The following is a 15,310-nucleotide window of genomic DNA, read 5'->3' on the forward strand; positions in this document are numbered from 1 at the left end:
ATGATCTGGTCATCATCACATTGCTGTTTGTGGGAGCTTGCTGTGCGCTAATTGGCTGCTCCGTTTCCTACATCACAACAGTGACTACACGTCGAAAAGTCCTTCATTGGCTGTAAAGCGCTTTGGGACGTCCTGAGCTGGGGAAAGGCGCTGGAGAAACACGAGTCTGATTTTTTTTTAAACGAGTTCAGAACCTCTCAAATAGTGGCGACATGTCTTTAAAAAGCACACCTGTTCATTTTTATTTATTTAAGTTTATACAACACCTGGCTTCGTGACCCTGGCTCCTGCGCTGCGGGTTAGGGAGGCTGTGACCTCGGGGAGCGTTCCCGACCCCCGGAAAAGCGAGTCCCCTTTCCTTGTAAAGTTGCGAACAGACCTCCCGTCGCCGAGAGGCATTAAACCTCCCCCCCCCTCAGCTCAGACCTGCACGGGGGGGGGGTCAGCTCCTGTCCTGTCTCCTGGGCCAAGGTGAACGGTCTTAGCACCAGGACGTCACTGAACGGCCATGTACGGCCAGCTGAAGCTGGTGCCCGACAGCAGCATGTCCCTGATGAGCGTTTCGATCGGGGTCTTACCCACCAGCCGCACGAAGAAGAGCTGCTCGATGACGGGGGAGGAGACCACGCGGAGGGAGGGGAGCCGCAGCAGTAGCTTGCCGAAGCGGTTGGGCTGGTTGGGGTACTGGTTGCGGCTGTAATCCTCCAGGGCGCTCTGGCATTTCTCCTGCAGGCTCTCCACGTGGGCCGGGTCCGAGAGGCCGCAGGCGTCTGCAGGGAAAACACACAACAGGCACGGGCTTTAGATGGCGGGCGGCTCCCCGTAACCCACAGGCACCGCTCCCCATAACACACAGGTACCCCGCACCGTAACCCACGGGCACCCCTCCCCGTAACCCACGGGCACCCCCCCCGTAACCCACAGTTACCCCTCCCCGTAACCCACAGTTACCCCTCCCCGTAACCCACGGGCACCCCTCCCCGTAACCCACGGGCACCCCTCCCGGTAACCCACGGGCACCCCTCCCCGGGGGCCCACAGGCACCCCTCCCCGGGGGCCCACGGGCACCCCTCCCCGCGGGCCCACGGGCACCCCTCCCCGCGGGCCCACGGGCACCCCTCCCCGCGGGCCCACGGGCACCCCTCCCCGCGGGCCCACGGGCACCCCTCCCCGTGGGCCCACGGGCACCCCTCCCTGTAACCCACGGGCACCCCTCCCTGTGGGCCCAGGCTTCGACCCTGCTCAATCCCTCTCCTTACTGGCAAAGAACATTCCATTCCCGATGTTATCCAGTCGAGGGGCCTGGAGAAGATGGAGATGTGATGAGAACGACACAGAATTTTTAGCACAGAAACGTGCCGGAGTTTAGAAGAATGAGGTGATCTTATTGAAACATATAAGATTCTGAGGGGACTCGACAAGGTAGATGCAGAGAGGATGTTTCCCCTCGTGGGGGAATCTAGAACTCGGGGGCACAGTTTCAGAATAAAGGGTCGCCCTTTTAGAACTGAGATGAGGAGGAATTTCTTCTCTGAGGGTCGTGAATCTGTGGAATTCTCTGCCCCAGAGAGCCGTGGAGGCTGGGTCATTAAATACATTTAAGGTGGAGATAGACAGATTTTTGAACAATAACGGAGTGAAGGGTTATGGGGAGCGGGCAGGGAAATGGAGCTGAGCCCAAGATCAGATCAGCCATGATCTCATTAAATGGCGGAGCAGGCTCGAGGGGCCGAATGGCCAACTCCTGCTCCTATTTCTTATGTTCTTATGTTCTGATGATACTGAAGCCTGTATTTTACTCATTCTCGGGGTGTGGGCATCGCTGGCATTTATTGCCCATCCCAGCAGCTCCGAGAATGTGAGGGTCAGCCTGTTCATCTGCAAAACAATGCACGCGAGCTTAATTCAGTCTGCAGCGAGTCTGTCTCACCCCAGGACCCTCATCCCGAAATTCCCAGTTACTGAGGAATGGCTCCTGATATTCCCAGTTTACGGCGAGCTGCTCCCGATATTCCCAGTTTACGGGGAGCTGCTCCCGATATTCCTGGTTCCTGGTGAGCTGCTCCCGATATTCCCAGTTTACGGTGAGCTGTTCCCAATATTCCCAGTTTACGGGGAGCTGCTCCCAATATTCCCTGTTCCTGGCGAGCTACTCCCGATATTCCCTGTTCCTGGCGAGCTACTCCCGATATTCCCAGTTTACGAGCAGCTGCTCCCGATATTCCCAGGATACGGGGAGCTGCTCCAGATAGTCCCAGTTTACGGGGAGCTGCTCCCGATATTCCCAGTTTATGGGGAGCTGCTCCCGATTGTCCCAGTTTACGGGGAGCTGTTCCCGATATTCCCAGTTTACAGGGAGCTGCTCCCGATATTCCCAGTTTACGGGGAGCTGCTCCGGATATTCCCAGTTTACGGGGAGCTGCTCCCGATATTCCCAGTTTACGGGGAGCTGCTCCTGATAGTCCCAGTTTACGGGGAGCTGTTCCCGATATTCCCAGTTTACGGGGAGCTGCTCCCGATAGTCCCAGGTTACGGGGAGCTGCTCCCGATATTCCCAGTTTACGGGGAGCTGCTCCCGATGTTCCCAGTTTACAGGGAGCTGCTCTCGATGTTCCCAGTTTACGGGGAGCTGCTCCCGATAGTCCCAGTTTACGGGGAGCTGTTCTCGATATTCCCAGTTTACGGGGAGCTGTTCCCGATGTTCCCAGTTTACAGGGAGCTGCTCTCGATAGTCCCAGTTTACGGGGTGCTGCTCCCGATAGTCCCGGTTCCTGGCGAGCTGCTCCGGATGTCCCCAAATGAACGCAATGAGGTTGAAGTTTCACCCGCCCTGGGAACCCCACCCAGGATGTGATATTACAATCAGCAGCTTTAAATGATGAATTGATTTCAAATCATTCCCTTTGACTTTGCCGCGTCGGAGGTGAGGACCTGTAACGCCACGCTGAGACCAATGTTCCCTCTAATTTTTATCTCCACGCTGGGCTCTGATCCAAGGATACCAGGAATTGGAGACATAACATAAGAATCAGGAGCGGGACTCGGCCATTCGGCCCCTCGAGCCTGCTCCGCCATTCAATAAGATCATGGCTGATCATCGACCTCAACTCCACTTTCCCGCCCGATCCCCATATCCCTCGATTCCCCTAGAGTTCAAAAATCAATCGATCTCAGCCTTGAATACACTCAACGCCTGAGCCTCCACAGCCCTCTGGGGCAGAGAATTCCAAAGATTCACCGCCCTCTGAGTGAAGAAATTCCTCCTCATCTCAGTCCTCAATGGCCGACCCCTTATCCTGAGACTGTGACCCCTGGTTCTAGACTCTCCAGCCAGGGGGAAACAGCCTCTCAGCATCTACCCTGTCAATCCCCCTCAGAATCTTGTATGTTTCAATGAGATCACCTCTCATTCTTCTAAACCCCAGAGAGTATCGTGCGGCGACCAGGATGGACTAGATGGACCTGGGTCTTTCGTCGTCCAGTATTTCCTAGCTTCCTACATCTCAAGAGGATCTATTTAACCCTGATACAGCCCAGTAACTGTGCAGGACCCGCGCGAGCTCACTTCTAACCCGGTTGATAACAAGGGGAGGTTCTTTGTGAAAGGGAAATGCTGCTTGGGTCGAAATGCAACAGGTTCTACATTTGGTGGGTGCTGATGTTGCACAGGTGTGCGGGCGCTGGGGCAGGTGAAATGTAAATCAGATCCAGGGACTGGAGCTTGGCACAGCACCTTCAATCTATCTAATGTGTTGCTCTTCGACGCTTTAACAGATTCACCAAAGCGTCGCATGAGCTGGATTATTGCAGCCTTAACTGGGTCACTGGATAAATCAAATCCACCATTGCATTATAATGATGGCTGACCTTAACAGAACTGTGTTTCTCTACAGGAATCCTTAACGAGTTCCTAATCAATTCTGTTTCCCACTATCTAAATAGTGGAGTTCATCAGACGTGGCATCAGTGTTTACAGAGTGCCGCGGGATTGGGCAAATATTAACGCACTGACATTTCAAGGCAATCATTTTTATATCAGCCTGCGGGTCCAATCGGAGGCGGCAGAGAACACCGCGACGTTTAAACTTCTATTGTGGGGGGGGGGAGCCCTGGATATAGTAACAGAGAACACCCTGTAAATAATGACCCACTGCCGGGGACCCCTGTAAATACTGACCCACTCCCGGGGAACCCCTGTAAATACTGACCCACTCCCGGGGACCCCCTGTAAATACTCACCCACTCCCGGAGACCCCCTGTAAATACTGACCCACTCCCGGAGACCCCCTGTAAATACTGACACACTCCCGGGGACCCCCTGTAAATACTGACCCACTCCCGGGGACTCCCTGTAAATACTGACCCACTCCCGGGGACCCCCTGTAAATACTGACACACTCCCGGGGACCCCCTGTAAATACTGACCCACTCCCGGGGAACCCCTGTAAATACTGACACACTCCCGGGGACCCCCTGTAAATACTGACACACTCCCGGGAACCCCCTGTAAATACTGACACACTCCCGGGGACCCCCCTGTAAATACTGACGCACTCCCGGAGACCCCCTGTAAATACTGACACACTCCCGGGGACCCCTATAAATACTGACACACTCCCGGGGACCCCTGTAATACTGACACACTCCCGGGGACCCCCTGTAAATACTGACACACTCCCAGGAACCCCCTGTAAATACTGACACACTCCCGGGGACCCCCCGTAAATACTGACGCACTCCCGGAGACCCCCTGTAAATACTGACACACTCCCGGGGACCCCTGTAAATACTGACACACTCCCGGGGACCCCCTGTAAATACTGACACACTCCCGGGGACCCCTGTAAATACTGACACACTCCCGGGGACCCCCTGTAAATACTGACACACTCCCGGGGACTCCCTGAAAATACTGACCCACTCCCGGGGACCCCTGTAAATACTGACACACTCCCGGGGACCCCCTGTAAATACTGACCCACTCCCGGGGACCCCCTGTCAATACTGACACACTCCCGGGGACCCCCTGGAAGTACTGACACACTCCCCGGGGATCCCCCTGTAAATACTGACACACTCCCGGGGACCCCTGTAAATACTGACACACTCCCGGGGACCCCCTGTAAATACTGACCCACTCCCGGAGACCCCCTGTAAATACTGACCCACTCCCGGGGAACCCCTGTAAATACAGACACACTCCCGGGGACCCCCTGTAAATACTGACACACTCCCGGGGAACCCCCTGTAAATACTGACACACTCCCGGGGACCCCCTGTAAATACTGAAACAGTCCCGGGGACCCCCTGGAAATACTGGCACACTCCCGGGGACCCCCTGTAAATACTGACACACTCCCGGGGACCCCCTGTAAATACCGACCCACTCCCGGGGACCCCCTGTAAATACCGACCCACTCCCGGGGACCCCCTGTAAATACTGACACTCTCCCGAGGACCCCCTGTAAATACTGACACACTCCCCGGGGATCCCTGTAAATACTGACACACTCCCGGGGACCCCTGTAAATACTGACACACTCCCGGGGACTCCCTGTAAATACTGACACACTCCCGGGGACCCCCTGTAAATACTGACACACTCCCGGGGACCCCCTGTAAATGCTGACACACTCCCGGAGACCCCCTGTAAATACTGACACACTCCCGGGACCCCCTGTAAATACTGACACACTCCCGGGGACCCCCTGTAAATACTGACACACTCCCGGGGACCCCCTGTAAATACTGACACACTCCCGGAGACCCCCTGTAAATACTGACCCACTCCCGGGGACCCCCTGTAAATACTGACACACTCCCGGGGACCCCCTGTAAATACTGACACACTCCTGAGGACCCCCTGTAAATACTGACACACTCCCGGGGACCCCCTGTAAATGCTGACCCACTCCCGGAGACCCCCTGTAAATACTGACACACTCCCGGGGACCCCCTGTAAATACTGACACACTCCCGGGGACCCCCTGTAAATACTGACACACTCCCGGGGACCCCCTGTAAATACTGACACACTCCCGGGGACCCCCTGTAAATACTGACACACTCCCGGGGACCCCCTGTAAATACTGACACACTCCCGGGGACCCCCTGTAAATACTGACCCACTCCCGGGGACCCCCTGTAAATACTGACCCACTCCTGGGGACCCCCTGTCAATACTGACACACTCCCGGGGACCCCCTGTAAATACTGACACACTCCCGGGGACCCTCTGTAAATACTGACACACTCTCGGGGACCCCCTGTAAATACTGACCCACTCCCGGGGAACCCCTGTAAATACTGACACACTCCCGGGGACCCCCTGTAAATACCGACACACTCCCGGGGACCCCCTGTAAATACCGACCCACTCCCGGGGACCCCCTGTAAATACCGACCCACTCCCGGGGACCCCCTGTAAATACTGGCACACTCCCGGGGACCCCCTGTAAATACCGACCCACTCCCGGGGACCCCCTGTAAATACTGACACACTCCCGGGGATCCCCTGTAAATACTGACTACTCCCGGGGACCCCCTGTAAATACTGGCCCACTCCCGTGGACCCCCTGTAAATACTGACACACTCCCGGGGACCCCCTGTAAATAGTGACACACTCCCGGGGACCCCCTGTAAATACTGACACTCTCCCGAGGACCCCCTGTAAATACTGACACACTCCCCGGGGATCCCTGTAAATACTGACACACTCCCGGGGACCCCTGTAAATACTGACACACTCCCGGGGACTCCCTGTAAATACTGACACACTCCCGGGGACCCCCTGTAAATACTGACACACTCCCGGGGACCCCCTGTAAATGCTGACAGACTCCCGGAGACCCCCTGTAAATACTGACACACTCCCGGGACCCCCTGTAAATACTGACACACTCCCGGGGACCCCCTGTAAATACTGACACACTCCCGGGGACCCCCTGTAAATACTGACACACTCCCGGAGACCCCCTGTAAATACTGACCCACTCCCGGGGACCCCCTGTAAATACTGACACACTCCCGGGGACCCCCTGTAAATACTGACACACTCCTGAGGACCCCCTGTAAATACTGACACACTCCCGGGGACCCCCTGTAAATGCTGACCCACTCCCGGAGACCCCCTGTAAATACTGACACACTCCCGGGGACCCCCTGTAAATACTGACACACTCCCGGGGACCCCCTGTAAATACTGACACACTCCCGGGGACCCCCTGTAAATACTGACACACTCCCGGGGACCCCCTGTAAATACTGACACACTCCCGGGGACCCCCTGTAAATACTGACACACTCCCGGGGACCCCCTGTAAATACTGACACACTCCCGGGGACCCCCTGTAAATACTGACCCACTCCCGGGGACCCCCTGTAAATACTGACCCACTCCTGGGGACCCCCTGTCAATACTGACACACTCCCGGGGACCCCCTGTAAATACTGACACACTCCCGGGGACCCTCTGTAAATACTGACACACTCTCGGGGACCCCCTGTAAATACTGACCCACTCCCGGGGAACCCCTGTAAATACTGACACACTCCCGGGGACCCCCTGTAAATACTGACACACTCCCGGGGACCCCCTGTAAATACCGACCCACTCCCGGGGACCCCCTGTAAATACTGACAAACTCCCGGGGACCCACTGTAAATACTGACCCACTCCCGGGGACCCCCTGTAAATACTGACCCACTCCCGGGGACCCCCTGTAAATACTGACACACTCCCGGGGACCCCCTGTAAATACTGACACACTCCCAGGGACCCCCTGTAAATACTGACACACGCCCAGGGACCCCCTGTAAGTACTGACACACTTCCGGAGACCCCCTGTAAATACTGACCCACTCCCGGGGACCCCATGTAAATACTGACACACTCCCGGGGACCCCCTGTAAATACTGATCCACTCCCGGGGACTCCCTGTAAATACTGACACACTCCTGGGGACCCCCTGTAAATACTGACCCACTCCCGGGGACTCCCTGTAAATACTGACACACTCCTGGGGACCCCCTGTAAATACTGACCCACTCCCGGGGAACCACGGTAAATGCTGACACTCCCGGGCACCCCCTGTAAATACTGACCCACACCCGGTGACCCCCTGTAAATACTGACACACTCCCGGGGACCCCCTGTAAATACTGACACACTCCCGGGGACCCCCTGTAAATGCTGACACACACCCGGGGACCCACTGTAAATACTGACACACTCCCGGGGACCCCTGTAAATACTGACACACTCCCGGGGACCCCCCTGTAAATACTGACACACTCCCGGGGACCCCCCTGTAAATACTGACACACTCCCGGGGACCCCCTGTAAATACTGACACACTCCCGGGGACCCCTTGTAAATACTGACACACTCCTGGGGACCCCCTGTAAATACTGACACACTCCCGGGGACCCCCTGTAAATACTGACACACTCCCGGGGACCCCCTGTAAATACTGACCCACCCACGGGGACCTCCTGCAAATACTGACACACTCCCGGGGACCCCCTGTAAATACTGACACACTCCCGGGCACCTCCTGCAAATACTGACACACTCCCGGGGACCCCCTGTAAATACTGACGCACTCCCGGGGACCCTCTGTAAATACCGACACACACCCGGGGACCCACCTGTAAATACTGACACACTCCCAGGGATTCCCCTGTAAATACTGACACACTCCCGGGGACCCCCTGTAAATACTGACACACTCCCGGGGACTCCCTGTAAATACTGACACACTCCCGGGGACCCCCTGTAAATACTGACACACTCCCGGGGACCTCCTGTAAATACTGACACACTCCCGGGGACCCCTGTAAATACAGACACACTCCCAGGAACACCCTGTAAATAGTGACACACTCCCGGGGACACCCTGTAAATAGTGACACACTCCCAGCGACCCCCAATAAATACTGACACACTCCCGGGGACCCCCTGTAAATACTGACCCACTCCCGGGGACTCTCTGTAAATACTGACACACGCCCGGGGACCCCGTATCAATATTAACACACACCCGGGGGCCCCCTGTAAATACTGACACAATCCTGGGGAGACTCTGTAAATACTGACACACTCCCGGGGACCCCCTGTAAATACTGACACACTCTCGGGGACCCCCCTGTAAATACTGACCCACTCCCGGGGACTCTCTGTAAATACTGACACACGCCCGGGGACCCCGTATCAATATTAACACACACCCGGGGGCCCCCTGTAAATACTGACACAATCCTGGGGAGACTCTGTAAATACTGACACACTCCCGGGGACCCCCTGTAAATACTGACACACTCTCGGGGACCCCCCTGTAAATGCTGACACACTCCTGGGGACCCCCTGTAAATACTGACACACTCCCGGAGAACCCCTGTAAATACTGACACACTCCCAGGGACCCCCTGTAAATACTGACACACTCCCAGGGACCCCCTGTAAATACTGACACACTCCCGGGGACCCCCTGTAAATACTGACACACTCCCGGGGACCCCCTGTAAATACTGACACACTCCCGGGGACCCCGTATCAATATTAACACACACCCGGTAACCCCCTGTAAATACTGACACAATCCCGGGGACCCCGTATCAATATTAACACACACCCGGGGACCCCCTGTAAATACTGACACAATCCCGGGGACCCCCCTGTAAATACTGACACACTCCTGGGGACCCCCTGTAAATACTGACCCACTCCCGGAGACCCCCTGTAAAAATGACACACTCCTGGGTGCACCCTGTAAATAGTGACACAATCCCGGGGACCCCCTATAAATACTGACACACTCCCGGGGACACCCTGTAAATACTTACACACTCCCGGGGACCCCCTGTAAATACCGACACACTCCCGGGGACCCCCTGTAAATACTGACAGACACCCCGGGGACCCCTGTAAATACTGACACACTCCCGGAGAACCCCTGTAAATACTGACACACTCCCAGGGACCCCCTGTAAATACTGACACACTCCCAGGGACCCCCTGTAAATACTGACACACTCCCGGGGACCCCCTGTAAATACTGACACACTCCCGGGGACCCCCTGTAAATACTGACACACTCCCGGGGACCCCGTATCAATATTAACACACACCCGGTAACCCCCTGTAAATACTGACACAATCCCGGGGACCCCGTATCAATATTAACACACACCCGGGGACCCCCTGTAAATACTGACACAATCCCGGGGACCCCCCTGTAAATACTGACACACTCCTGGGGACCCCCTGTAAATACTGACCCACTCCCGGAGACCCCCTGTAAAAATGACACACTCCTGGGTGCACCCTGTAAATAGTGACACAATCCCGGGGACCCCCTATAAATACTGACACACTCCCGGGGACACCCTGTAAATACTTACACACTCCCGGGGACCCCCTGTAAATACCGACACACTCCCGGGGACCCCCTGTAAATACTGACAGACACCCCGGGGACCCCTGTAAATACTGACACACTCCCGGGGATCCCTGTAAATACTGACACACTCCCGGGGACACCCTGTAAATACTGAGACACTCCCGGGGACACCCTGTAAATACTGACACACTCCCGGGGACCCCCTGTAAATACTGATATAATCTAGGGGACCCCCTGTAAATACCGACACACTCCCGGGGACCCCTGTAAATACTGACACACTCCCGGGGACCCCGCCCCTCGGAACCAAGGGTGACTTGCTTCCACACTAAAAATGAGTTCTCAGGTGACTGATAAGTCCAATGCGGGACCTACAGTCTCTGTCACAGGTGGGGCAGACGGTGGTTGAAGGGGCGGGTGGGTGGGGTGCTTGGGTTGGCGTGCGCTCCTTCCGCTGTTTGCGCTTGGCTTCCGCTTGCTCCTGGCGAAGAGACTCAAGGTGTTCGGCGCCTTCTCGGATGCTTCTCCTCAACTTTGAGCGGTCTTGGGCCAGGGATTCCCAGGTGTCGGTGGGGATGTTGCACTTTTTCAAGGAGGCTTTGAGGGTGTCCTTGATCATTTCCTCTGCCCACCTGGGGCTCTCTTGTCGTGCCGGAGCTCCGAGTAGAGAGCTTGTTTTGGGAGTCTCGTATCGGGCATGCGGACGATTTGGCCCGTCCATCGGAGCTGATCGAGCGTGGTCAAAGCTTCAATGCTGGGGATGTTGGCCTGCGCGAGAACACTGACGTTGGTGCACCTATCCTGCCAATGGATTTGCAGGATCTTGCGGAGGCAGCGTTGGTGGTACCTCTCCAGTGCTTTGAGGTGCCTGCTGTACATGGTCCATGTCTCTGAAGCATACAGCAGGGCGGGTATCACTGCTGCTCTGTAAACCATGAGCTTGCTGCTGGGTTTGAGGTCCTGGTCTTCAAACACTCTCTTCCTCAGGCGACCGAAGGCTGCACTGGCACACTGAAGGCGGTGTTGGACTTCGTTGTCGACGTCTGCCCTTGTTGACAGTAGGCTCCCGAGGTATAGAAAGTGGTCCACATTGTCCAAGGCCTTGTCGTGGATTTTGATAATCGGGGGGCAGTACTGTGTGGCGGGGGCAGGTTGGTAGAGGACCTTTGTCTTATGGATGTTTAGTGTAAGGCCCATGCACTTGTACGCTTCAGTGAAGGTGTTGACGATGGTTTGGAGTTCGACCTCAGAGTGTGCGCAGTCGCAAGCGTTGTCTGCATACTGTAATTCGATAACAGAGGATGGGACGACCTTGGATCTGGACTGGTGGCAACGGAGGTTGAACAGTTTCCAGTTTGTTCTGTAAATTAGCTCCACTCCAGTGGGGAGCTTACGGAGGGTGAGATGGAGCTTTGCAGCCAGGAAGATCGAGAAGAGCGTTGGTGCGATGACACAGCCTTGCTTGACCCCGGTCCGTACGTGAATTGGGTCTGTGGTGGAACCATTGGTCAGGATCACGGCTTGCATGTCGTCGTGAAGCAGGCGGAGGATGGTGACAAACTTTTGAGGGCAGCCGAATTTGAGGAGGACTCTCCATAATCCCTCACGGTTGACAGTGTCGAAGGCCTTTGTGAGAGCAAACAAGGCCATGTACAGCGGTTGGTGCTGTTTCCTGCATTTCTCTTGTAATTGACGCGCGGTGAAGATCATGTCCATTGTGCCCCTTAGTGGGCGGAATCCGCATTGCGACTCTGGGAGGAGCTCTTCAGCCACTGGGAGAAGGCGATTGAGGAGGATTCTTGCGATGACTTTCCCTGTGGCAGACAGCAGGGAAACTCCTCTGTAATTACCGCAATCTGACTCATCACCTTTCTTGACGATGGTCACGATTACGGCGTCTCTGAGATCCCCTGGCATGCTCTCCTTCCAAATAAGAGAAATGAGTTCATGTATTCTCGCCAATAGTGCTTCTCCGCCATGCTTTAGTGCCTCGGCGGGGATTCCATCTGCTCCCGAGGCCTTGTTGTTCTTCAGTTGTCGGATGGCCTTTTCAACCTCATGCCGGGCTGGGGTTGTACTGAGATGGTGGCAGGTAGCATGCTGCGGGATGGAGTTGAGGACACTCGCATCGAAGACAGAGTCTCGGTTAAGGAGATCTTCAAAGTACTCCTTCCAGCGGGCACTGACTGCCTCTCTGTCCTTGATGAGTACCTCTCCGTTCTTGGCCCACAGTGGGGTAGGACCTTGGGTGCTTGAGCCATAGATGGTGTTGACTGCGCTAAATAATCCACGCACGTCGTGGTTGTCGGCTAGCTGCAGGATTTCCTGCGCTTTCTCCACCCACCATCTGTTCTTTCGGTCGCGAGTTTGTTGTTGGACCTCGGCCTTCAGGCGTCTGTAGAGCTGCTTTCTTGCTCGCGAGTTCTGTTGCTGTTTCCAGATCAGGAATGCCTTGGGCTTGCGGCTTATTAGCTCCTGGATCTCCTGGTCATTCTCGTCGAACCAGTCTTGGTATTTCCTGGTCAAGTGACCGAGCGTCTCTTCACAGGTGCTGATTATGGAGTTCTTGAGTGCAGACCAGGCACTGTGGGCACTCTGTGTCTCTGCATCACTGGGAGTCGTCAGGTTGTTTGTGAGGCGCAGGCTGAATAGGGCCTTCGTAGTGGGGTCTTTGAGTGCTCCAGCGTTAATTTTCCAGCGGCATTGTTTCCGTTGCCATTGTTTCCGTTGCCGCCTCTGTTTTGGGGCTACATTGAGAGAGTTGACAGAGCAGATTAGGCGGTGGTCTGTCCAGCAGTCGTCAGCTCCTGTCATGGCACGGGTGATGCGGACGTTCTTGCGGTTCCTCGCTCGGACGATGACGTAGTCCAGTAGATGCCTGTGCTTGGAGCGAGGGTGTTGCCATGAAGGCTTGAACTTGTCCCTCTGACGGAACAAGGTGTTGGTTATGACAAGGACATGTTCTAAGCATTTCAACAGGAGGAGGGTACCATTGGAGTTGGCTTTCCCTACCCCCTCTCTGCCGATCACACCACCCCAGAGATCTGTGTCCTTTCCAACTCTGGCGTAAAAGTCGCCAAGGAGGATCAGCTTGCCGCCCATTGGGACTTGGGACAGGGATTGTTCGAGGCTGGAGTAGAATTCCTCTTTGGTCTCGTCTCTGGCTTCCAGTGATGGAGCGTACTGATGACTGCACGGGACCCCCTGTAAATACTGACACACTCCCGGGGACCCCTGTAAATACTGGCACACTCCCGGGGACCCCCTTTAAATACTGACACACTCCCGGGGACCCCCTGTAAATACTAACACACTCCCGGGGACACCCTGTAAATGCTGTACACACTCCCGGGGACACCTGTAAATACTGACACACTCCCGGGGACACCCTGTAAACATTGACACACTCCCAGGGACTCCCTGTAAATACTGACACACTCCCGGGGACACCCTGTAAATATGTTCCACCTCCCGGGACCCCCTGTAAATACTGACACACTCCCGGGGACCCCATGTAAATACTGACACACTCTCGGGAACTCCCTGTAAATACTGACACACTCCCGGGGATCCCATGTAAATACTGACACACTCCCGGGGACCCCCTGTAAATACTGACACACTCCCGGGGACCCCCTGTAAATACTGACACACTCCCGGGGACCCCCTGTAAATACTGACACACTCCCGGGGACCCCCCTGTAAATACTGACACACTCCCGGAGACCCCCTGTAAATACTGACACACTCCCGGAGACCCCCTGTAAATAATGACACACTCCCGGGGACCCCCTGTAAATACTGACACACTCCCGGAGACACCCTGTAAATACTGACACACTCCCGGAGACCCCCTGTAAATACTGACACACTCCCAGCGAGCCCCTGTAAATACTGACACACTCCCGGGGACCCCCTGTAAATACTGACACACTCCCGGGGATCCCCTTTAAATACTGACACACTCCCGGTGAGCCCCTGTAAATACTGACACACTCCCGGGGACCCTCTGTAAATACTGACACACTCCCGGGGACCCCCTGTAAATACTGACACACTCCCGGGGACACTCTGTAAATACTGACACACTCCCGGGGACCCTCTGTAAATTCTGACACATTCCCATGGATCCCTGTAAATACTGACACACTCCCGGGGACCCCTGTAAATACTGACACACTCCTGGGGACCCCCTGTAAATACTGACACACTCCCGGTGACCCCCCCTGTAAATACTGACACACTCCCGGGGACCCCCTGTAAATACTGACACACTCCCGGCGATCCCCTGTAAATACTAACACACTCCCCGGGACCCCCTGTAAATACTGACCCACTCCCGGGGACCCCCTGTAAATACTGACACACTCCCGGGGACCCCCTGTAAATATTGACACACTCCCGGGGACCCCCTGTAAATACTGACACACTCCCGGGGACCCCCTGTAAATACTGACACACTCCCGGGGAACCCCTGTAAATACTGACACACTCCCGGGGACCCCCTGTAAATACTGACACACTCCCGAAGACCCCCTGTAAATACTGACCCACTCCCGGGGATCTCTGTAAATACTGACACACTCCCAGGGACCCCCTGTAAATACTGACACACTCCCAGGGACCCCCTGTAAATACTGACACACTCCCAGGGATCTCTGTAAATACTGACACACTCCCCGGGGATCCCCCTGTAAATACTGACACACTCCCGGGGACCCCCTGTAAATACTGACACACTCCCGGGGACCCCCTGTAAATATTGACACACTCCCGGGGACCCCCTGTAAATACTGACACACTCCCGGGGACCCCCTGTAAATACTGACACACTCCCGGGGACTCCCTGTAAATACTGACACACTCCCGGGGAACCCCTGTAAATACTGACACACTCCCGGGGACCCCC

General features: G+C 55.8%; 1 protein-coding gene across 2 annotated transcripts in view; it reads right to left on the reverse strand.

Moving 5' to 3' along the window:
- Positions 1-213: 213 nt before the first annotated feature.
- The window catches only part of LOC147086373 (COUP transcription factor 1-like), a 42,713-nt gene continuing 27,616 nt past the window's right edge, over positions 214-15,310 (reverse strand). For both annotated transcript variants that reach the window (XM_085978434.1, XM_085978433.1), the window contains exon 3: positions 214-770. In XM_085978434.1, coding sequence (XP_085834560.1) covers positions 496-770 — 275 coding nt within the window. In that variant the 3' untranslated portion in view covers positions 214-495. The remainder of the gene's footprint in view (positions 771-15,310) is intronic.

Source organism: Somniosus microcephalus, unplaced genomic scaffold, assembly GCF_052327205.1.
Source record: "Somniosus microcephalus isolate GS21.2 unplaced genomic scaffold, FLI_Smic_1.0 unresolved_chr7, whole genome shotgun sequence".
Taxonomy (NCBI): domain Eukaryota; kingdom Metazoa; phylum Chordata; class Chondrichthyes; order Squaliformes; family Somniosidae; genus Somniosus; species Somniosus microcephalus.